The sequence below is a fragment of the Geotrypetes seraphini genome, chromosome 14, assembly GCF_902459505.1.
Source record: "Geotrypetes seraphini chromosome 14, aGeoSer1.1, whole genome shotgun sequence".
NCBI classification, from domain to species: domain Eukaryota; kingdom Metazoa; phylum Chordata; class Amphibia; order Gymnophiona; family Dermophiidae; genus Geotrypetes; species Geotrypetes seraphini.
In genome coordinates, this window is record NC_047097.1 from 20,983,652 (window position 1) to 21,007,701 (window position 24,050).

At 43.3% G+C, this 24,050-nt stretch overlaps 1 protein-coding gene across 4 annotated transcripts in view; it reads right to left on the reverse strand.

Annotated features, from left to right (window-relative positions):
• The window catches only part of AP4E1 (adaptor related protein complex 4 subunit epsilon 1), an 86,404-nt gene that overhangs the window by 20,597 nt on the left and 41,757 nt on the right, over positions 1-24,050 (reverse strand). For 3 of the 4 annotated variants that reach the window (XM_033920352.1, XM_033920351.1, XM_033920353.1), the window contains 4 exons: positions 22,630-22,742; positions 16,118-16,233; positions 14,041-14,343; positions 2,768-2,882 (listed from right to left, as the gene is read on the reverse strand). In XM_033920352.1, the coding sequence (XP_033776243.1) occupies positions 2,768-2,882; positions 14,041-14,343; positions 16,118-16,233; positions 22,630-22,742 (647 nt within the window). The remainder of the gene's footprint in view (positions 1-2,767; positions 2,883-14,040; positions 14,344-16,117; positions 16,234-22,629; positions 22,743-24,050) is intronic. The other variant, XM_033920354.1, reaches the window with a different exon arrangement.

Consider the following 24,050-nt stretch of genomic DNA (forward strand, 5'->3'; position numbering starts at 1 on the left):
GAGACAAGTTTTCAGGTGTTTGCGGAAGGATTGGAGGGAACTTGAAACTCTGAGTGGGGATGTGAGGTTATTCCAGAGTTCTGTGGTTCTAAAGGGGAGAGATGTTCCTAGTTTTCCTATGCGGGATATACCTTTTGTAGAGGGGAATGATAGTTTCAGTTTTTGGGAGGATCTAGTGGAATTAGGGTTAGAGGAATTCCAGAAGAGTGGGATAACGGGAGGGAGGATGCCTTGTAGGATCTTGAAGGCTAAACAGGCACATTTAAAGAGGACTCTGGAGTGAACTGGGAGCCAGTGAAGTTTGGACAGAAGTGGGGAGACGTGGTCGAACTTGCCTTTTGCGAAAATAAGCTTGGCCGCGGTGTTCTGGATTAGCTGAAGTCTATGGAGTTTTTTTTTAGTTAGGCTTAAATAGATGGAGTTGCAATAATCCAGTCTAGAGAGGATGGTGGATTGAACAAGGATGATGAAGTGAGAATGATGAAAGTACGATCTCACTTTCCTCAGCATATGATGACTAAAGAAGCATTTTTTTACCAAGAAGTTGAGGTGGTCATTGAAGGAGAGAGAGGAGTCTATGATGATGCCAAGGACTTTGCTTGAAAACTCAAGCTGAAGAGTGGAGCCGGAATATAATGGGAAGGAGGTGGGTAAATGATCTAATATTGGGCCGAGCCAAAGTAATTTCGTTTTGGACTCATTCAATTTCATTTGTACAGAATGTGCCCAGGAATGGAGGTTCATTATACATATGGATATGTTCTCAGCGAGATTAGTGAGGTTCGAATCAGTCTCGAGGAGGATGAGGATATCGTCGGCATAGGTGTAGAGAGTTTCCAGGGGGGATAGGTGAAGAAGTTTCAGAGAGGACATGTAAATATTGAAAAGGATAGGAGAGAGGGGTGAGCCTTGCGGGACTCCACATATCGGCTTCCAGAGAGGGGATGAGGTACCGTTTATGTTAACGGTGTAGGAGCGTAAGCGTAGGAATTTCGAGAACCAGTCTTGGACTGTGGAACTTATGCCTATTTCAGAGAGTTGGAAGATTAAGATATCATGATGGACGACGTCGAAAGCTGCGGAGAGATCGAATTGTAGAAGTACAGCGAATTTGTTGCGAGAATGAAGTTGTTGTACCTTAGAGATTAGTGAGGCTAATAGGGATTCGGTGCTGAAGTTGGGTCTGAAGCCGAATTGGTAGGGTAGGAGAATAAGAATCTTTCTAGGTAGGATGAGAGTTGAGTGGATATGATGGATTCTAACATCTTGCTTAGGAGAGGGATGTTTGCTATTGGACGGTAATTGGAGGGAATAGAGGGATCAAGGTCGGTCTTTTTCAGTAGAGGGGTTAATGCAATATGTCCCATTTCGGAGGAGAAAAGGCCCGATGTTAGAGCAGCATTTATAAGTTTGGTGAAGGAAGCGATGGCCTGTGTAGAGATATTCTCGAATAGGTAGGAGGGGAAAGGGTCCAAGGTACACTTGCAAGATTTTAGTTTGAGGCAGAGTTTGGAGACTTGCAATTCGGAAACAAGCTCAAAAACAGTCCAGGATCTGTCGGCTGGAATAGGATTGGAGACAGGTAGGGAAGGGTTGAGGTCAATAGAGATTAGGGAGTTCTAGGAGACTGTAGGCGGGAAGGAGCATCTTAGGGTGGTGACCTATTCATTGAAGAATTTTGCAAGGGCATCTGCTGATAGCGACGAGGGGAGCAAGGATGGGTCCTTTTTTGTAGTTAAGGAGCGCCAAATGTTAAACAACGCACTGATCTGGTTGTTGGATCTGGAGATTTTATCTCCGAAGAAGTTCTTCCTGGCTTTTTTTAGTAATGAATTGTAACGTTTAATATTGACCCTCCAGGTCTGTCTATCTGAGGGGGATTTAGATTTTTTCCATTTGCGCTCCAAAGTGCGACATTTCTATTTCAGCTCTCTATGGAGCTGTAGATACCAAGGAGCCTTTCGGGGGTAGGAGATGGTTTTTGTGGATATTGGAGCGAGGGAGTGATAGATGGATTCGGAGAGGGAGATCCAATTGCACCAGTAGGTTCTATATTCAGATGTCAATTTTACTGTAACATGCAATCTAGTTTTTTGAAAAAAGCAAATGAAAGAGACAGTCCAAAGCAACCAAGTCAAGCAAAAAAAACACAAAGGGCATCCAAGAAAGGGTTAACATCCAAAATGTATTGAAGGACCTGACACAGGCCATGTTTTGTGGAATGCCTGAATCAGGAGTCTACTAAAATAATATAAAAATATGCATTGGCCACCTTATAAAAAAAACTTATAAACTTATATAAACAATTATCATAAAATAACGAAATACAAGTGTAAATATAATAAAATAACTTCTTGAACAAATAAACCTTATTATTTAGCAGACACAAATAATGCAAAAATATTAACATGATTTAACACTTACACTGATGATAATTTCATCACGTTAATATTTTCACATTATTTGCGTCTGCCAAATAATGCAGTTTATTTTTCAAGATGTTATTTTAACATATGTACAACTTATAAACATATAAACAATTAACTTAAAGAATATAAGTTTTATAAGATAATACATGCATATTTTTATATTATCTTTAGAAGACTCCTGATGCAGGCATTCCACTAAACTGATCCTGTGTCAGGTCCTTCAATAAACTTTGGACGCCAACCCTTTCTTGGAGGCCCTTTGTGCTTTTTTTTTGCTCTACATATACAATAAAGCAAACTATGTACTTTAAGGTTTATGGGTTTCACTATCAAGTCACCTTTTTCTTGAGAAAGCTTCTCCTCCTGGCGCTGGTGGCGAGGCTTATAAGGAGCTGCACCACAACCAAGTGCTTCTGCCACAAATCCGTCTAGGAAAGACAAGGAAGCATCTGCCTATATAAAATGCAAGATAAGAAAAGTAAGAATAAAGAAGACCCACTACTGGATAGAGTTAAGCTGTCACTTCTCAGAATCAGAAGAGTCGAGTATGCCAGTACACCTTAGTGTCAACAAGTCCTTCAGCAACTGAAATCCATCATCACCAAGGTGAACAATATCCGACATGGCTGCTACTCAAGTCCCTATCCCAAAAGAGCTCAACCCTTATTGGTGCACTGAGCAAATAGCAACAACACAGTAAAAGAATATTCAAAAAGGTGTTGCTATGTTGGCAAATATAATATGTAGAATGGCTAAGAACTGGTATATGGAAAAAAATTCTTAGAATAAAATGTATTTCTGTGTTGCACAACTCTTTCTTACACCCTACAATCAACACAGACCTAGTGCTTCAAGGATAACCACCTCCTATACAGGTTAAAACCACGAGATATACAGGGTGGGCCAAAAGTAGGTATACAGTATTTATTCATTATTTCTTTTTAGTTTACAGGTATTCAATGGGTATAATACAGAACTGAACAACAATCAAGTAAAAGCGAAACAATGTAATTGATACAAATGTTATTTGCGACACCTGTAAACTAAAAAATTCATAATGAATAAATACTGTACACCTACTTTTGGCCCACCCTGTATAGTAACGCCATACAGTCACAACTGCTTTTCATTATGAAAAACTTCAGAGTAGACTGTGTTGTATTATAGAGTCAGACCTGATATACCCACTATATTATCAAGCCACGTTAGGGTTTTTTTATCGCCAGCCGCAATGGTAAAAGCTCCGACACTTACTATAAGCGTCAGAGTTTTTACTGCTGCGGCCGGTGATTAAAAACTCCTAACACAGCTTAATAAAACAAGGGGGGGAGGGGGATAATCATATTTCAGCACACCAAACTACTGAAACATTTTTTATATGCATGGAATGGCATCAAATTTTTTCTGAAAGTTTAGATGTAGTGAAAAAAAAAAAATGCTGATGAAAGAAAGAGAGACATTTGTGTAACACCAATGTCATTAATTTTGCCTCTACTGTTGCACAGCAAATACATGGCCCTCTGTCATTTTGAAGAGGATTCCCAAGTACTCTAAGGAATGGGTCAGTTCCAGATTACTCTTCCGGAAACTGATGATCCACCCCAGGTCCTCTAACAGCTGCACTACTTGTGCCACTGCTTCGCAGCCTTCTGCCTGGGACGGGGCTCTGATTAGCCAATTGTCCAAGTATGGATGCATCTGAATACCTGACTTGCATAGGTGTGCTGCTGCCACCACCATTACCTTGGTAAAGGTATGAGGCGCTGTGGCCAATCCTAAAGGTAGTGCCAAGGACGGAAAATGCATCTTCAGCAAAGCTAACAATAAATCAATGGGTCACGGGTCAACAAGTTAGTGTCTGTGACAGTTCAAAATTTTAATATAGTGCTGAAAATAATCAAGTTTTTCTTCCAATTTCACAGTACTGTAATGTAATAAAATGAAAACAGCTGCACAATAGAATGTCATTGCAGTAATCTGTTAAAGTACTAAGGCTTAAGTTCAACAAAGCGAAATGCAGAATTGCACAGAGCATACAAAGTAAATATACAGTTGTATATATAGTAATCATAAAAAAATAAATAATAATAAAAATAAAACAAGCGAACTTGCACCATTGCTGTCTCAATTAGAACTAGAGTAGTTTGGCAATTAACGCAGTACCAATTAGCAAGAGGCTTATATTCATCAATTGTAGCTTTATCTGCTGACGCTGCATCTGGAGACAGGAAAATTCACTACGGGTTAAGGGTCAAAGGCATGATGGGTCTCAAAAGATGACCTACTGTCAGCTCTGCTCTCCAGGACATGAAACCTGAGATACTTCCTAAGTGCTTGGAAGATGGGAATATGCTAGTAAGCCTCTGTGATACTGAGACAATGACTGAACACACATTTACCATCTGAACTAAGGCACTCTCAGGATTGCATTGACAGACTTCAGATCTAGAATCAGTCTGCAGTCATCCGAGTCTTTCTTGAGCACAAAGTATATAGAGTATCTGCCCAAGCCTGAGTATGCATCTGGGACAGACTCCATAGCCTGAATTCCTATTAGGCGCTTTACTGTCGTCTAGATTTTGGTCACTTTCTCTGGAATTCCAGTCAGGAAATCCACAAAAAAATCCTGAAGTATAAGACAAAATTCGAGCTTGTAACTCTCTTGAGCGACATCCACTGGACTGATCAAATCTGATTCCAGTCCTCCCAGAACTCCAAGAGTCTCCCTCCTATTCAGAAAAGCTCAAGCTGCGGTCTGGCATCATTGGGACATCTTGGGAGAGGTTGCTCTAGAAAGACCCCAACGTCTGCACTCATTTGTAGCCTCCAAACCTCTGCCAAGTCCATGAAAGAGTCCCTGTGCTGATGAGCTTGCCAATTGGTGAGACCTCCTGTAGTCACGAAAGGAACTCCTACATGACCCCATAACACTAGTCATAAGGTTGGCCAACCCTTTGCCAAAAAGCATCTGCACTTTGAAGGGTAGTCTACTTAAGGAAGCCTTAGATGCCGAATCATCCACCCATTGTCTCATCCAAAGCGTTCTGCAGGTGAAAATAGAGTACGCAGAGACTTTACTCATTACTCTAATCACATCATATAGAGTATCGGCTACATAGTCCACTTCCAAAAGCAATACTTGGGGGAAAGTGCTCTCCTCCACAGCCAGAGCCTGATACAACATCTTGTGGCAAGCGCACACCCCAACTACCACTTTAAGACCCAAGGCTAAAGCCTCAATCTGCTTTTTGAGCATGAGATCCACCCTCTGATGCTGTGCATCCTTCAAGATAACTCCACCTTCACTAGGAAGCGAAGTTCGCTTAGTAACTTGCACTATTACTTAGGTTGTGTAAATAGCTGCTGAAAATCCAGAGCCATTGGATATAATTTGCACATGGCCCCGACACCCCTTAAAGGGCCCTCCAGCACATCCCAATGCTCTTTCAGCATCATGGTGATCTCTGGACACGAAGAAAAAGCACAGTTACTTACCGTAACAGGTGTTATCCAGGGAGAGCAGGCAGATATTCTCTACATGTGGGTGACGTCACCGATGGAGCCCCCTAGCGGATGTTTTCGCAAGCAAACTTGCTTGAAGACCTTCAGGCTTGCGATTCGCTCACGCATGCGCGCGTGCCCCTCCAGCCCTGCCTAGGGCATGCATCTCCTCAGCGTGTCCTCAGTTTAGATAGCAAGCAAAGAAGCCAACCATGGGGAGGTGGATGGGTTGCGAGAATATCTACCTGCTGTAACTGGATAACACCTGTTACGGTAAGTAACTTTGCTTTATCCCAGGACAAGCAGGCAGCATATTCTCTACATGTGGGTGACCTCCAAGCTAACTAGAAAGGGATGGAGGGAGAGTTGGCAATTTAGGAGAATAAATGTTGCAAAACTGACTGACCAAAGTGGCCATCACACCTGGAAAAAGCATCCAGACAGTAGTGAGAGGTGAACGTATGAACCGAGGACCAAGTGGCAGCCTTATAGCTTTCCTCAATGGGAGTGGAGCGGAGGAAAGCAACAGACGCCACCATCGCCTTGACTTGTGGCCTGTGACTCGACCCGACAGGGAGAGACCAGCCTGAGCATAACAGAAAGAAATACAAGCGGCCAACCAGTTAGAAAAGGTCTGCTTAGAGACAGAGCGACCCAAGCGATTAGGATCGAAAGAAAGGAACAGCTGGAGAGAACAATGATGAGCAGTGCGCTTCAAGTAGAAGGCCAGCATACACTTACAATCAAGAGAATGTAGAGCCACTTCCCCAGGATGAGAATGAGGCTTCGGAAAAAACACAGGTAGAACAATAGATTGGTTGATGTGAAAATCAGAAACAATTTTAGGCAAGAACTTAGGATGGGTATGGAGAACCACCTTATCGTGATGGAAGACAGTGAGAGGTGGGTCCGCTACCAAGGCTTGAAGCTCACTGACCCGACGGGCAGAAGTGAGAGCAATAAGAAACACAACTTTCCAAGTAAGATACTTTAAGTGAGCCCTTGCTAGTGGCTCGAACAGGGGTTTCATCAATTGAGCAAGGACCACTTTAAGGTCCCAAACCACCGTAGGAGGTTTGAGGGGCGGATGAACGTGGAAAAGTCCTTTCATGAAGCGGGAAACCACAGGATGAACAGAGATAGGCTTCCCGTCAATCGGCTGATGAAAAGCAGCAAGGGCACTAAGGTGACAAAAGGCTTTCAGAGCGAGGAAAATCGCTCGAAGCTCCAGAAGATTTATGTGAGAAAGGCGGTCTGCACGGGACCAAAGATCCTGGGTGCGCAGACCGTCCAGGTGAGCCCCCCAAGCATAGGTCGACGAGTCCGTCGTGAGGACCTTTTGCGGAGGAGGAGCATGGAACAGAAAACCTCTGGAGAGATTGGAAGAGAGCATCCACCAATGGAGAGACCTCTTCAACAAAGGAGTCACAATAATGCGTCGAGAGAGAGGATCCTGATCCTGGTTCCATTGGACGGCAGAGGTGAGACGGCAGAGGTGAGTCACCTTGAAGCCGAGACCCTGAAGGAGCAAGATGGTCTGACTTGTCGCTCGCAGAACTTCGTTGCGAGAAGACGCTTTGATTAACCTGTCGACGAGGTAGGGAAACACTTGCAGGCGCAGGGCTGCAGCCACCACAACCAGACATTTCGTGAATACCCTCAGAGAGGCCGCCAGGCCGAAGGGAAGAACACGATACTGGAGATGGAGATCCCCCACCCGGAATCTCAAGTACCAGCGAGAGGCCGGGTGTATCGGAATGTGCGTGTATGCCTCCTTGAGGTCCAGTGAGCATATCCCGTCCCCCTTGTCCAAGAGGGGATACAATGTGGGAAGGGTGAGCATTCTGAATTGTTCCAGGATCCAAAACTTGTTCAGAACATGGAGGTCCAGGATCGGCCGCAGATCCCCTGTCTTCTTGGGTACCAGAAAGTACCGGGAATAAAATCCGGAGTTCCACTGCTTCTCAGGAACTTCCTCGACCGCCCGAAGGCAAAGAAGAGCCTGAGCTTCTTGTAGGAGGAGGGGAAGCTGAGACTGAGCAGAAGGAAACTCTCTTGGAGGCAAGTCTGGGGGTATGCGACTGAAGTGGAGGGAGTACCTCTCCCGGATGATAGACAGGACCCAACTGTCGGAGGTAAGACTCTCCCACTGGGCATAGAAATGATGGAGACGACCCCTGATGGGGAAGGGGGGAAGGCTCCAGGAGGAAGGAAGCCCGAAGGCTCGGACTGGAATTGTCAAAAGGATGGCCTGGTCTTCGCTGGGGCCGGCGGCTGAGTCTTAAGTTTACGTTGTTGCTGCTGCAGGGGCCACTTCGAAGGAGGCCTAGAGAAAGCAGGAGTGGATTTTTGTGGATACCTCCGGAGAGGGATTTTATATGGGCGAGCCGGAGGGGCCTTAGGTTTAAGTTTCACTAGAAACGCAAAGGACAGCTCGTGGTCCGAGAGGCGCTTCGTGGCCACCTTGATGGAATCATCGAAGAGCTCATGACCCACACACGGGAGATTGGCAAGGCGATCCTGTAGATTCGGATCCATATCCACAATCCGGAGCCAAGCGAGGCGACGCATGGCAATCATAAAGGCTGAAACTCTCGAGGACAATTCAAAGGCGTCATAAGAGGCCTGAAACATATACAGGCGGAGTTGGGAGACGGTCTCCTCAAGGAGACGAAACTCCCGACACCAAGGCTCTGGTACGACCTCTCGGAACGAGCGGAGGCATTTATACAGAACCGGAGGTAGGATGTGAAGATGAAATTGTAGTTAAGGACATGGTTCACCATCATCAAATTTTGATAAAGGTGGCGACCGAATTTGTCCATCGTACGGCCTTCCTTGCCCGGAGGGACGGCAGCGTAAACCTTCGAGGGGTTAGACTTCTTCAAGGAAGACTCAACCACCAAGGATTGGTGGGAAAGCTGAGCACTTTCAAACCCTTTAAGCAGGATAGTCCGGTAACGGGACTTCAACTTGGAGGGAATAGCCATGACAGCATTCGGCATTTCCAGGTTCCGGAGAAACGTCTGCCGGAGAACATGATGCAACTCCCATTTCCGCCAGGTATTCCTGGGTAAAGCGGGAGTCAGCCTGAAGATCCAAGTTCAAAACTCTGCCAATGTCAGAGATGAACCGAGAAAAGGAGGAGGTCCGAGAAGAAGATTCATCCTCAGGGGAAGACTCCGATCAAGACCGGGGTGCAGCCGAGAAAGAGGGAGAAACTTCCCTGGAATAGTAAGCCGGAGCCTCAGAATCCCGTGAATGGGAGACCGAAGAGGTTCGACTAAGGCGTGTAGGGGGCATCGAGGAACGGCCCCGCGCCATATGGACCGGGGAAGACCCTGGGGCCCAAAGAAATCGCTGAGAAAGCCTCAGAGAAGATGGGGTATAGGAAAAATCCCCAACTGGCTTCGAAGCAGTCCCTTTAGAAGCTGGCAAGCGCCTCGATGGGGAACAAACACTAAAGTCCAACTCGAGGACAAGCATGTGTCTAGACAGTTTCGAGGACGGAGACCTGCCCCGACAAGGCGGGGAAGCCCAGGGCTGTTTAGAAGAGGTGAGCCTCGCCGCAGTAGCGGGGGGAAAAAGTGGCCCCCCAGCTTGGACCTCCCAAAAGTCACCGGTGACTCAGGAGAGGAAGACCCGCTCGAGGGAATCCGACGAGTCTTACGGTTGAGGCCTCGAGAGACGAGGGGACGCTCAGGCTGGTCAGACCGCGATTGGGTCAAGACCGAGGTCAAAGGCGTCGAAGTCGGGACTAGTTGGCTTACCACTGAGGAAAATTGTGTGGTAATAATAGCCTTAAGCATAGGCACCGAGAACAAAGGTAGGTGGGTCGGAGGTGCAGCAGTGCGCTCCTTTGGGAGCGACCTCAAGGAAGAGTATTCCCTACGTGAAGAGGCACTCTTAGATTGATGTCTCGAAGATGCCGATGAGGCGGCGCTAACATGAGACTCCGAGGTAGGCTTCTTCGCTGGCATACCTGAGGAGGAAAGAGGAGACTTACCCGAAGCCGGGGTAGCAGGAGGTGCCGAGACCAGAGCCTTCGAGGCCGACGGGGACTTCGAGGCCGAGGACTTCAAGGCTGAGGCGCCCGAGGGCGTTGAGGCCAAGCTCAAGGCCAGTCCCGCAGGATCAATGGGGCCAAAGAGTTGGAGAATCTTGGCCACCCGTCTACGAAGAGCCCGCGGTTGTAAAGTCGCACAACGGGGACACGACTCAGCGCGGTGCTCTGCACCCAGGCACTCCACACACCAACGATGAGGATCGGTTGCACTTAGTGCAGTGTTTAAATCCGGAACGAGGCCGGGACATAAGAAAAAGGAGAGCCGCAGCCCCGCGAGGCCAGGCGGCCAAAGGAAGACCGGGAACCCAGTCAAAAATATACAAACTGAAAAAAATGAAAATAAAGAAAACGAAAGACGCGAGTACAGTGACTCAAAAGAAACAAACCAAATAAGCCGCAGTGGAAGAGGGACAATGAGATTGTGCGAAGCAAGGGAGCAGTGTTTCTGGCTCCACGGAAAACAGAGAACTGAGGACACGCATGCCCTAGGCAGGGCGGGAGGGGCACGCATGCATGTGCGGGCCAATCGCAAGCCTGAAGGTCTTCGAGCAAGTCTGCTTGCGAAAACGTCCACTAGGGGGCTCCGTCAGTGACGTCACCCACATGTAGAGAATATGCTGCCTGCTTGTCCTGGGATAATATGTGGACTGGGTCTTAGAATTGCTTAACAGAGAAGATCGAGCTGTGGACTTCTGCGGGGGATCCAACTTTAACTCCCACAGGGAAACCACAAAGACTTCCATTAAATCCGACAGGTTAAAAGGTCTACACAGTGGTTGGGTCCTCTCCTTGGTTTATGGTTAGCACAGACTTCTGGCTATGAGCACCCACCTGTGACCTGGACTCCCAGCCTGCAGAGTCATTTTGGGAGAGCAGGGCATCAAGCCCGACTCCTCGTCATCCCAATCTTTCTTAGATCGGACCTCTGGATCCTGAAAATCAACCCTCTACAGTAGAATCGAGCTTTGCACAGGGGAACCCCCCTGAGGCTCCTTTAAGTTTCTGATAAATTTCAAACATTAAACTCACAAAATCAGAGTCAAAACCCTGCATTGGATCTCTTAGGATCTCTGCAAGGCCATATCATGTCTCCTCACAGGTTCAGAGGTATCTGAGTGCTTGTGTTTCTCCGACAATGCTGAGTAGCTCTCAGGAAGCTCTAAAAGGGGTTTCTGACTGAACAGCTGGCTGACTGCGACTCCAACTCTTTGAAGGGATCAAAGGAGGCTAAACCCAGTGTTCCTGCCTCCCCCCCCCCCCTAAACCTCCCTTCATGTGTCCTGCAGCATGTGGCGCATGGACACTCCTCAGCTAGCCATCACAAATTAGGCATGATATAGGGATAAAATAGCCTGAGGATTCCATTTCTAATGATTTTGAGTAAAATTGAGGTGTTTTTGAGGCAAGGCAAGATGGATTGAAAAATCCAAGATAGCCACCATGGCCACAATTTCAAGACAATATCAGCCCAGGAGAGCAATATTAAAAGCCAAAAAGTTCAGAAAAGGGGTTTTTGGAGGTGAGGGATCTGAATCATGGCCCCAGGAACCCCCAAACAGTTGATTTTCGGAGTTCCCCCACCCAATGTCTCCCATAGATGGTAATAGACTACTCACAATCCTGTCAGGTGACTGCCTGAATCAGCTTCACACAGCAGCTGGGATCTGGAGAAGATTTTCTGCCTCAGGTAAGCATGCAGATCCTCCAGAAGCTTGTCTCTTCGGGTTGCCTTTTAGTCAGGTTCCAAGAGCCTGAAACCCTCAATCCCACTAGTTCCAGACACATCTTTTTTAGGGGGGCTGTTGCCAGCAACCGCAAATACCTCAGGACCAATACGGAAGCCCATCAGCCTGCGCTTAAGCGCCTATTAACCAGGGGTGAGCTATGTTCTCAGGGGACCAATCCCCGAGCTGTTCATAAAGTGGACCAGATGTAGAGCAGAAGAAAAGACACCTATACAGCCTGCTTGCAGAAGGAAACACAGGGAGGTGGAGCTGAAGAATCTGTTTGATGCCTTCTGCAAGTTTCCCACTATTATGGGTATAAAACATATAGTCTAGACTACTATACCCTTTCCAATGGAAAGGCCCCTATACACGGCCAAAACAATACTAGATGGGAGGGATCTATCTCCAAGGCAAAAGACAACAGCTGACCGCTTATAGGAGGCGACAGAGAAAGAACAGAATCTGAGCACAGTGGCAAATCAGGCCCCAATGAAGATTTTAAAATGGCAGCGGTTCCCACTGAAATAGAAGCCGCCAGCAAAGTTCACTCTCCCTCAGTGTGTGCACTCGCTGAGTCCCCCTACACAATATTCTTGGCAAAGGCACTTTTTAAGATCCTGAGGCTGCTGATGGAAAGGCTATAGAGTCATTGCCGGCACAAAAAGTACAGATCCCAACCACATCCAGAGCTCGACACTGGCAAACCGCACTGTGCTTCTGGTGCTGCAAGCTTATCTTCCCTCTGGCCCAGAAAGGGATGCCCCTAGGAGAGAAGAAAACTGGCAGTGTCAAATATTGGAGAGAAAGACTGGCAACTGCAAGGAGCAGATTGAAAGAATGACTTGTTCCCGCTAGTCAATGTATTTTTATTATTATTTTATTTTTTCAATTGCTCGTTTGGTTATACAGTATAGCAAGCAGACTGGCTGTCGGCTTATAAGCAGAGCAGACCAGTCAAGGTTTTTATTTTGTTTTTTTAAAACTAGGTCAAAACCAAAAATAAAGTAACATAGTGACATAGTAGATGACGGCAGATAAAGACCCAAATGATCCATCCAGTCTGCCCAACCTGATTCAATTTAAATTTTTTCTTCTTAGCTATTTCTGGGCAAGAATCCAAAGCTTTACCCGGTACTGTGCTTGGGTTCCAACTGCCGAAATCTCTGTTAAGACTTACTCCAGCCCATCTACACCCTCCCAGCCATTGAAGCCCTCCCCAGCCCATCCTCCATCAAACGGCCATATACTTACACAGACCGTGCAAGTCTGCCCAGTAGTTGCCTTAGTTCAATATTTAATATTATTTTCCGATTCTAAATCCTCTGTGTTCATCCCACGCTTCTTTGAACTCAGTCACAGTTTTACTGAGTTCAGGATCTAGGAAGGGGAAGAGGAGAGGGACTTGGCTGCCCAGATGTGACACCCCTGGGACTTGAGAGTCTCAGTCCAGCAGCCAGTAAAACAAAGGAAAGAGGGAGTTCTTAACTTTTCCATACAACAAAAATGAATAGGGAATTCTCACCCCCAGAAAGGAATCAAAACCTCAGAGAGACTGTACATGCTTACCACATGTACCATCTGCTGAGAAAGAGAACAGACTGGCTTCCAGGTGACTGCAAAGCCCACTTATAGATTAAGTCAAAGCTCAGTGGTTCTCAGCCTCCATTTGCTGGTAGAAGTGCATAATACCCATTTGTGCCAGTCCAGAGGGATGCTATGGAAGATACTTATTCGGAAAATATTCATAGCATCTCTCTCATTGGTTTTTCTCTCTACATATCAGTGACATATATACAGTCAACTCTATGTCATCAAGAAAAATGGAATCATGTCTGTAAAGCTATTTACATTATACCACCTAATCTGAAGATTACAGAAGTTTGACAAAAAAAATTTCAGCTGGTAAGATATGCATGGGAAGAAAATCTCTCATTCCTTCATTTTAATGCTATTGTCACAAGTGTTACAAAAACCTGTAAGGACTGTTTTAGGCTTTCAATTTAATTTCAGCAAAATCCAGGAAGGAAGAACATTTTTTCAAAACACTTTAAACTCTAACCCTGGCTAAAAACATTCCAAACTGTTACCAAGTACGAGAGTATAATAATTCTTGTTTCCATGCTCCAACATACTTCAAGGACCTTAATAATAATAATAATAATTTTATTAAGAGAGTTGCCTGTCTACATGACCACCTCACGTTATGGATTCCTACCTATCACACTGATTTTAACAGTAAGGATTACTAGGCCTTGAGGAAAACTGTTAGTAGAAAAACATTCTAAAAATAAAATGCAGGATAGGATGTAGATCTTACCACAAGATCCTCACAACTGGCATTGACTGGAAGCAGCTTTTTCATGACTTCTGGGTTTTTGTGAAGGATTTGTAACTCAAAAGCACATTGTCTCAGGCACGTATCAAAAGAAGAACTAAACTTCTCAGTGAGTTTATCAACTATATCAGCAGACGGAGTGAGAGCTGCCAGCTTAGTGACAGCACCCAGGAGCCAAGCCTTAGTCTCAGAAGTCACAGAGTTGAGCTCGAGATATGTGGACAGTTTTGCCATGATGCTCTCTGGATGCACATCAGTTTTGAGGTAGGAATACTCTCCCAGCACCTGCGAGTAACAATATTAAGTGACATCTATATACAATACACTTGAGGCTGGTAGCATCTGCACGGCGGAGCCTATACTGTTCTGTTGGTGGCTGTATGGGTGCATTCTCTGCATTTCATTGCATGTCTTTTGCAAGAGTAATGTGTAATTGGGAGAGAGGCATCAGGCAGCTCTGCAACATGGCTTGGGTAAGCCAAAGCAAAGAAATCCAGCCTGAGAGGAACCAGAGACAGTGACTTGCATGGGCTACATGAGGGACTACTAGCCAGTAGCCTCACATGTTCAATGTAAAAAGGATAGAGCAGGAGAAAGGAGGGGAATTGAGGGAGTACAAGGATAAGGGAGTTAGGGAATAGGGTTAAGAAAGGAAAGAAGGAGGGGATAAGATGGCAGAGGGCACAATGTGAGGGACACTCAGGACACACTAATTTAAGGTTGAAGTCTGGATATGAGCAGGGGAGATGAGAACAACACGGAAATGCTGGGAAGGGGGAAAACCTGACCAGATACCCAATATGCAGGTGCCAGCCAACATTCAGCCAGGTCCCACATAAGTGTCATTCAAGCCCTTGCCAATATTCAGCTAGGCACTCACAAAAATCTGGTGGCCGTTCAGACCCAGATATTTAGTGCTAGTGCCCACACGTGGCCTAGCATTGAATATCCATGTCTAACCCAGCCAGTAACAGGCTTTAAAAAAAAAAAAAAAAAAAGACAGCGCCACGGGCTTAATATCGATCAATATATTTTTTAAGCAATTTTCTAATAGAAACATAGAAACATGATGGCAGATAATCTGATTTTGCTTTTTCTCATTTGCATTATTCTTCCACCAGATTATGTGGTACTTTATTACTACATTTTCCACAGATTAGAGGAGTACGATATAAACAACAGCTCAATTCCTCTTTTGCTTACGCTGCGATTACAATTTGGAATAATCTACCCGTTCACATTAGGAAAGGGATTGGGCCTTGTATACCGCCTTTTTGTAGTTTTACAACCACACTCAAAGCAGTTTTACATACAGGTACTTCAAGCATTTTCCCTATCTGTCCCAGTGGGCTCACAGTCTATCTAATGTACCTGGGATAGTGGAAGATTAAGTGACATGGTCTCAAGGAGCAGCGCGGGGTTTAAACCCACAACCTCAGGGTTCTGAGGCTGTACCTCTAGCCACTGCGCTACACTCTCCTCCTGATATTAATTAATTTAGGGTTTTGTAAAAATCTGAAAACTTTTTTCTGATTTGTTGTAATATTCATGGTATGATATTTTAATTATTGATTGCTTTTGTATTCTCCTGTAGATTTTACGGCTTCTTTCTTTTTTTTTTTTTCTTTTTTTTCAAATTCTTTATTCATTTTTTCATCTTACATCAAGTACGCAATATTACATCAATTGAACTTATACACATCACTTGAATTTCTTTCTATTATCATTTTAAAAACATAAATTTACTCCCTCCACCACCCACCCTTCCCACAGATATTGTAATCAAAAATATCATATAAACATTACATTCATAATTATTGATTAAACCTTTAATATAACTATATACCACCCCCCTTCCTCTAATTATAAATGTACTTATGGCTTCTTTCGATGTAAATCATCTTAAACCTTTTTGGTATAGTGCAATTAATAAGTTGTGTATTAGATTAGATAAAAGCCAAATGGCCCATCCAGTCTGCCCATTTGCAGCAACCACTATCCCCTCTTCTCCCTAAGAGATCCCACGTGCCTGCCCCACACTTTCATCAAACATCCTTACCCAGCTGATAACCTGAAGAAACCTCTGGGGATAATGAGCATTCTTCTCCAGCAAAGTTAGATATGACTGGACGGCATAAAGTCTTAGCTGTTGGGCTTCTTTTTCATCATCAAATCCTAAGCAGAAACAGAAGCAACACATTCTACTTAGTCATTTCAACTGCAAATATTTCAAAACATATGATAATGTAATTTTAAGCAAAACTATAAAAACAAAAACCAGACCTGTCTGGTTCTGTCCTCTGCAAAAGATCAAATATATGCAAAAAAAAAAAAATGCATAAGTGCATCTCCAGAGAACAGAGGGACATATCCCTCAAACTGATTCAAATATTTTTTCTTTGTAGTATATCAGCATATGCCATTAGCCAAGTAGCTCCAGAAACTTGTACAACACAGGAATGCTGCAAAAGTGTGGCATTAAGGGACTTGTTTTCAGTTAAATATATATTGATTGATGTAATTAAACTACATTACTCTTAGTCAACTGGTAACACCTCCAAGTTTACTGTGCTAATTGTAGTGCAATTAGTACACAAATGTATGAAAAATGAGCTACCTGTAGCGAGAAAACACATTTTTGATATTATGAATCAGACAAAACTGGCAAGTAAAGCCTGTGTATTGTGTAAAAAGCTGAAACCATAAACAGTCTTCTCTAAATTTTGGCAAATGAATGGATCTCCACTGTCCTACCAATAAGCTTACCATTGTTTCTTAGAATATGCACTTGTGACTCCAGTGCTTAAATATGTCTGTGACTCCTCAGAATTCTAGGTTGCTAAGACAATGTCTCCTTCTAGATGAGGAAAGATTAGATCCCTGGTCATAAGATTCCCTTAATCTCCATAACTGAAGAGATGTTTCAAGGTATTGTTAGTATCAGGGTAACAACTGTGTTTTCTAAGATCCTGTTCATTTGGAAGACCTCTTGTCTGATAGGATAATGTAAGGTTTGGGGGCTCAATGGGGTGGTACTGAGCAGTAAATAAGACTGATGGTACGGCAAATTTTTTAAAAAAATTTTAAAGTCTTTTCTTTCCTTATTTTATTGCTGTTTTATACTTGGCTTGTAGTCTGCTCCTTTTGTGGGTCTGAGTCAGCTATTTTCTTTTTTTTTTTTTACTTGCTAGTACAAATAATCTAATGCATACTATTGGCTTATATCACACACACTCACGCACACACACAATAACTGCTGGGTTCACAATCTGAAACAAACTGTCCTGTAAGCATATGATCTATGCCTGTGGTAGAAACCTCTACCATAGATTTGTAAAAGCCAGCACTAGGAACTAATGAAAGGCTGAGTGCCATCAGCCTTTTCTCCCCCGACATGGGACATATTTCATTGGCGAAATCTAAATTTACTTCCTGCTTAACTTTGTAGAAAGCACAAACTGCTAATTCAACATATTAGCTATAAGTGATGCCGTGCCTCAGAGACCGAGTCATCCAGCAAGATATTGTTATGCCATTCTTCGGTCGGAGTCTCAATCACTGGCAACTGGCATGTGCTGTCTGCACTAAATTATTTTTTAACTGTTTTCTTTTTGTACATATAAATCTTTTTTAATTTGTTTCTTGTGTGTTTTTTATACTTAAAATATATCGTAAATATCCAAAAACTCAACCATTTTGATAAGATAGTGCACAAATTCAAAAAGCACTTATCTGGATTATCTGTCAGCACTGTTTCAAGCCCAACGGGGCCACCGTTTCACCCTGTATGGCTTCGTCAGGGGAAATAATTGACAGTGCCTAAAACACAAAACATTCGATTATATTTTACTGTATATTACTTAAACATGATAGCACATTTACTATTCAAAGTTTAACTGAGCAACTTACGGAACAGGAGAAATACCTAGCTCCTCTGCATGAAACTATTTAAACTACCCAATGCGGGCCTGCTAGTACTTACGTCACTTACGTAACAAACGTAAGGGAACTATTTTTACTGAATGGGCAAACGTATCCAATGAACATGCAAAAAAAAAAAAAAAAATTCATTGGATACGTTTGCCCATTCAGTAAAAATAGTTCCCTTACGTTTGTTACGTAAGTGACGTAAGTACTAGCAGGCCCGCATTGGGTAGTTTAAATAGTTTCATGCAGAGGAGCTAGGTATTTCTCCTGTTCCGTAAGTTGCTCAGTTAAACTTTGAATAGTAAATGTGCTATCATGTTTAAGTAATATACAGTAAAATATAATCAAATGTTTTGTGTTTTAGGCACTGTCAATTATTTCCCCTGACGAAGCCATACAGGGTGAAACGGTGGCCCCGTTGGGCTTGAAACAGTGCTGACAGATAATCCAGATAAGTGCTTTTTGAATTTGTGCACTATCTTATCAAAATGGTTGAGTTTTTGGATATTTACGATATATTTTAAGTATAAAAAACACACAAGAAACAAATTTAAAAAGATTTATATGTACAAAAAGAAAACAGTTAAAAAATAATTTAGTGCAGACAGCACATGCCAGTTGCCAGTGATTGAGACTCCGACCGAAGAATGGCATAACAATATCTTGCTGGATGACTCGGTCTCTGAGGCACGGCATCACTTATAGCTAATATGTTGAATTAGCAGTTTGTGCTTTCTACAAAGTTAAGCAGGAAGTAAATTTGGATTTCTACAATTTTGACTGATACTTCCTTAGTAATTGTATTTTGGTTCCACCACATATTTCATTGACCCCTCTACTGAAAAAGGCCGACCTTGACCCCTCCATACCATCAAATTACCGTCCAATAGCAAATAACCCTCTCCTAACCAAGTTATTAGAATCCATCATATCCACCCAACTCTCATCCTACCTAGAAAGATTCTCTATTCTCCTACCCCACCAATTCGGCTTCAGACCCAACTTCAGCACCGAATCCCTTTTGGCCTCACTAATCTCTAAGGTGCAACAACTCCATTCTCGCAACAAATTTGCTGTTCTCCTACAATTCGACCTCTCCGCAGCTTTCGATATCGTCCACCACGATACCCTAATCTTCCAACTCTCCGAAATAGGCATAAGCTCCACAGTCCTAGATTGGTTCTCGAAATTCCTACGCTTCCGCTCCTACACCGTTAACACAAACGGTACCTCATCCCCCCCCCTGGAAGCCGAAATGTGAAGTCCCGCAAGGCTCACCCCTCTCTCCTATCCTTTTCAACATCTACATGTCCTCTCTGAAACTCCTTCATCTATCTCCCCCTAGAAACTCTCTACTCCTACGCTGATGACATCCTCATCCTCCTCGAGACCGACTCGAACCTCTCTAACCTTGCTGAGAACATATCCACATGTATAACGAATCTCCAATCCTGGGCCCAATCTGTACAAATGAAACTGAATGAGTCCAAAACAAAACTACTTTGGCTCGGCCCAATATTAGATCATTTACCCACCTCCATCCCACTACCTTCCGGCCCCACTCTTCAGCTTGAGTTTTCAAGCAAAGTCCTAGGCATCGTCATAGACTCCTCTCTCTCCTTCAATGATCACCTCAACAACTTGGTAAAAAAATGCTTCTTTAGCCTTCATATGTTGAGGAAAGTGAGATCCTGCTTTCATCATTCTCACTTCGCCGTCCTCGTTCAATCCACTACTAGACTGGACTACTGCAATTCCATCTATATAAGCCTAACTAAGAAAAACCTCCATAGACTTCAGCTAATTCAGAACGCCGCGGCTAAGCTTATTTTTGCAAAAGGCAAGTTCGATCTCTTCTCCCCACTCCTCTCCAAGCTTCACTGGCTCCCAGTATACTCCAGAGTCCTCTATAAATGTGCCTGCTTAGCCTTCAAGATTCTACATGGCGTCCTTCCTCCAGTTATCCCACTCTTTTGGAATTCCTCAAACCCACACTCCACCAGACCCTCCCAAAAACTGAAACTATCATTCCCCTCTATAAAAGGTATATCCCACGCAGGAAAACTTGGAACATCCCTCCCCTTTAGAACCACAGAACTCTGGAACAACCTCTCATCCCCGCTCAGAAATTCAAGCTCCTTCCAATCCTTCCACAAACACTTGAAAACTTGGCTCTTTTCAAAAATCTAATCACCTCCCGTTCTCCAGTATCCTGTCCCTCTCTATCTCCTTAGTCCCTCTCCTATATCCCCTCATTGTAGTTCCTTTCCTCTTAATTCTGTAAACCGTACCGATCTCTACGCTTGCGGAGATGGCGCGGTATACAAACCTAAGGTTTAGTTTAGTGTAGATAATAAATCTGAATCCTCAAATTCTGGATAAATTATACGAGGGGGGCTTAAAACATATGGGGAAAAAATTTAAAATATGTATATCTTGGAAGAGAGATAGAATAGGGGAAATTTATTTTGCATTTAGCTCACATCATTGTTAGTAGTAGCTCAAAGTGAGTTACAGTTTGGTACACAAAGTATTTGACAAAGAAAATTAAGTAATCCCATGGTATAAATGCTGCTCCTGGTGGAATTCTGCACAAATATTAAAAATAAAATGCTTTTTCTATACCTTTGTGGTCTGGACATCTTATTTTTCCAGTTTCTCTTTTCTGCTTTCCACTCTGTTGTCTGCTTCCCCTCTGACATGAGCCACCTTCAGGGGAAAGAAAGTGACCCGAAAAGGTGAGGGGAAGGGGGCAGATGATGGAAGTGAGGAGAGAGAGAAGGAGGACAGATGATGGAAGTGAGAAGAAGGAAGAGAGAGCAGAAGGCAGATGGATGTCAGTTGAGAGGGGAGAGCAAATGCTGAATGGAAGTGGGGAAAGAACACATACTGAATGGAAGGAGGAGATAAATAAAGGGCATATGCTGGATGGAGGAAGCAGATAGAGTTAGTAAATAATGGAGGGGTGAGAGAAAGGGGTGACAAGCTGTGGGTAGACACAGTGAAGAGAGGGAAACAGGACTAAATAGTAAGAAAGAATTTAATTTAGATGGAAGCAGAAAATAGAGAAGGAAGACCAGAGAAGAAAAGGGAAGAGAGAGGAGAGAATGATATCATATCTGAGTGGAGGAAATGAGAAGAGAGAGATGCTAAAAACCACATGGGGAGGGAAGGAGAGAGATGCCAGACCATGAGGGGAACAGAAGGAAGATGCTGGATGTCAGACCAAATTGGGGGGGGGGCAGGAGGAGAGATGGCAGGGAAAGACAGACAGTGGATGGAAGGGGCAGATGCTGGACTGAAGAGACAGAGGGCAGACGCTGGATGGAAGAGAGTGAAAAGACAATGAAAGCAGAAACCAGAGACGACAAAAGGTAGAAAAAAATAATTTTATTTCTATCTTGTGATTAGAATATATAAGATTTGAAATATATATCTTGCTAGAGCTGATGTTAGACATAACTGGGGAGTGCAAAGCCCAGGCAGTGCTTCTTTAGCTTCCAGCTGGCTTAGGGCTCTCTCTGACCAGGAGGCAGTTGCCCTAGTTGCACTCTCCTAACACCATTCCTGCCATGTGTGACTGTGGTATTCTGTTACATGATATTTGTGTAGCATTCTGTAATAATTTGGCTTATTCAGTTTTCTTGATAGTAGAGGGGATATATGTGAAGGGGAGGGGAGACAGGGGTTTTGTTGATCTTTGCCCTGTATTATTTGTATTTATAAAATGACAATTGTATAAAATATTGTTTCTTTTTATACTTTAATAAAATATGTTCAATATAAAATCATAACTATTTGAGGCTTGTGCGGATGGGATCAGATGGTTTGTGGGACCGAGCTCACGGGGACGGCAATGGTTTTTTAAAAAATTTCAGTCTTAGTAGTCTGCCGGTCCACAAAATAATTATTTTATTTCCGCCGGTCCATAGGTGTGAAAAGGTTGAAGAACACTGATCTAAAGCAATCAAACAGCAGCAGCAGCCAATCAGGAACTGGATCATCAAAACACTGCAATCCTGGGGTGTCAATATGTACACTTGCTGCTGTATAAACATAAAATTGCCATGGAAACAACCATGTCAAATCACCGGTAGGCGCTGCATCTAGAATCGCTTTTTTTTTTTTTTTTTTTTTAATATAGACACCTTAAATGTAGGCCAGCATTTTAAAGGCCTACATTTAAGGCACATAGGGATGCTTAATGCCACTTGCACACAAACCACGCCGGCTTACTGTCTAACTTTGGGACGTCATTTGGAGAATTTGGCCCAAAATATGTTTGGTTTTTTTTTTTAAAAAACTCAGAATATGCACAAAAATATAATTTGTAATTTACAATATCGACAATGATTCAGCAATTTCTGCAAGACATTTGTTTCTATAACTTAAGGTTTTTTTTCTTGAAGCAAGAGCAGAAAGATACAACTTGAAGCAAGCATCCTCCTGAATTCCATTCACATTCTAAAGCCAAGAATGCATCAAGTACTACAGCAAAGGTTATCAGCCACAACACTTCTGTACTGGGACCAATGATAACATGCTAAAAATGTAGCATACCAACATCCTTCTCAGAATTCTCTATTAGCCTTTTGTCACAAAATGAATTGTATTTACCACTGCAATGTTCTGATATTTCCTTACCTTCAGCAAGAAGCCTTAAGAAGTTGTTTGGGATGTATGGATGCATCATATCACCACCCACAGAGAAGATCACATTCATGGTCTGGATGAACCACTCATTGCTAGGAGAATATGTGTTCAAAGTGTTAAGGCCATTTACAAGGATTCTTTGCTTATAGTCTTTTTTTTGGGAGGGGGGTTCCTTTGCATTTGCCAATATATACACTAAAACAAGCCCACTGACTACTTCTGGAATGAATGCTATCAGGAAACAAAGTATATATTTTTAAACATCAGTTTTTTGCACAACACATCTTAACTGATTGCTCCCCACTATGAGCACATGTGATAAAACTGGTAAAATCCTAGTCATGGACCTTTCTCATGAGAAGCACCAAAAACTCCTTTCCTTCCATATAAATTAATAAGAGCTGAGAAAGATTTGAGAACAATGCTTTGTGAGCATGGTGCTACAAAACATAAAAGACCACCTGAAAATAGTAGTCCTATGTAGTTTCCTCACAAATGAGCAGTGGAAAGGCTGAAAAATAATCACTATTATAAACCCACTCATATTCCAGATATTCATCTGGGGGCAGGGTTTATTGAATGAGGCTGTGAGAAGAACCCAGAAACTCAATGCAAAAATATTCATCCACAGCATAAAACAATTGCAATCACTTCTTGATGAAGAGGTTCTACCTTGGTTATCTTTACTGCACTTACACTGACCCAATTAGAAAATACACTTCCCAATTTACAGTAGCTTTTTCACTCTTCCTCTCTTACAGAGGCCATTAAATAATTCATCCCCAAATTCTAGTCTTGCTACTAAAAAATTAGTGGTGTAAAAGAACTTTAAAAGCACACTGTAGAATCCAAGTGGGAAGTGATTTCAGCTAGGTGAAGCTTGTTCAGAAGTGTTTCTGGAGACCTATCACATGTAAGGAAACAGAACAACTGTTTTTTGTGTTTTTAAGAAAGAAAAGAAAAAACATTTATGGGGCATTGATAGTATCTTGGTCTGTACTTACCCTAGCACTGGATATATATTAGACCCTTACTGAGATTCTTATCCTGTGTCCACAGGAAATAAGTAAATCAAGCCCTTATAGGGAAATGATAGCACTTGAATCTACACAGCTAATATACATAAGAATAGCCTTACTGGGTCAGGCCAATGGTCATCAAGCCCAGGAGTCTGTTCTCACTGTGGCCAATCCCGGTCACTAGAACCTGGCCAAAACCCAAGAAGTAGCAACATTCCATGCGATCCACAGCAAGCAGTGGCTTCTCCCATGTCTTTCTCAATAATAGAGTATGGACATTTCCTCCAGGAAATTGTCCAAACCTTTCTTACCACAACCTCTTAACTATTGTTAAGACAGATGTCTCCACTCCATGCTTTCTCTTTTGCTATGGCTTCTTCATACCGTCTCAGT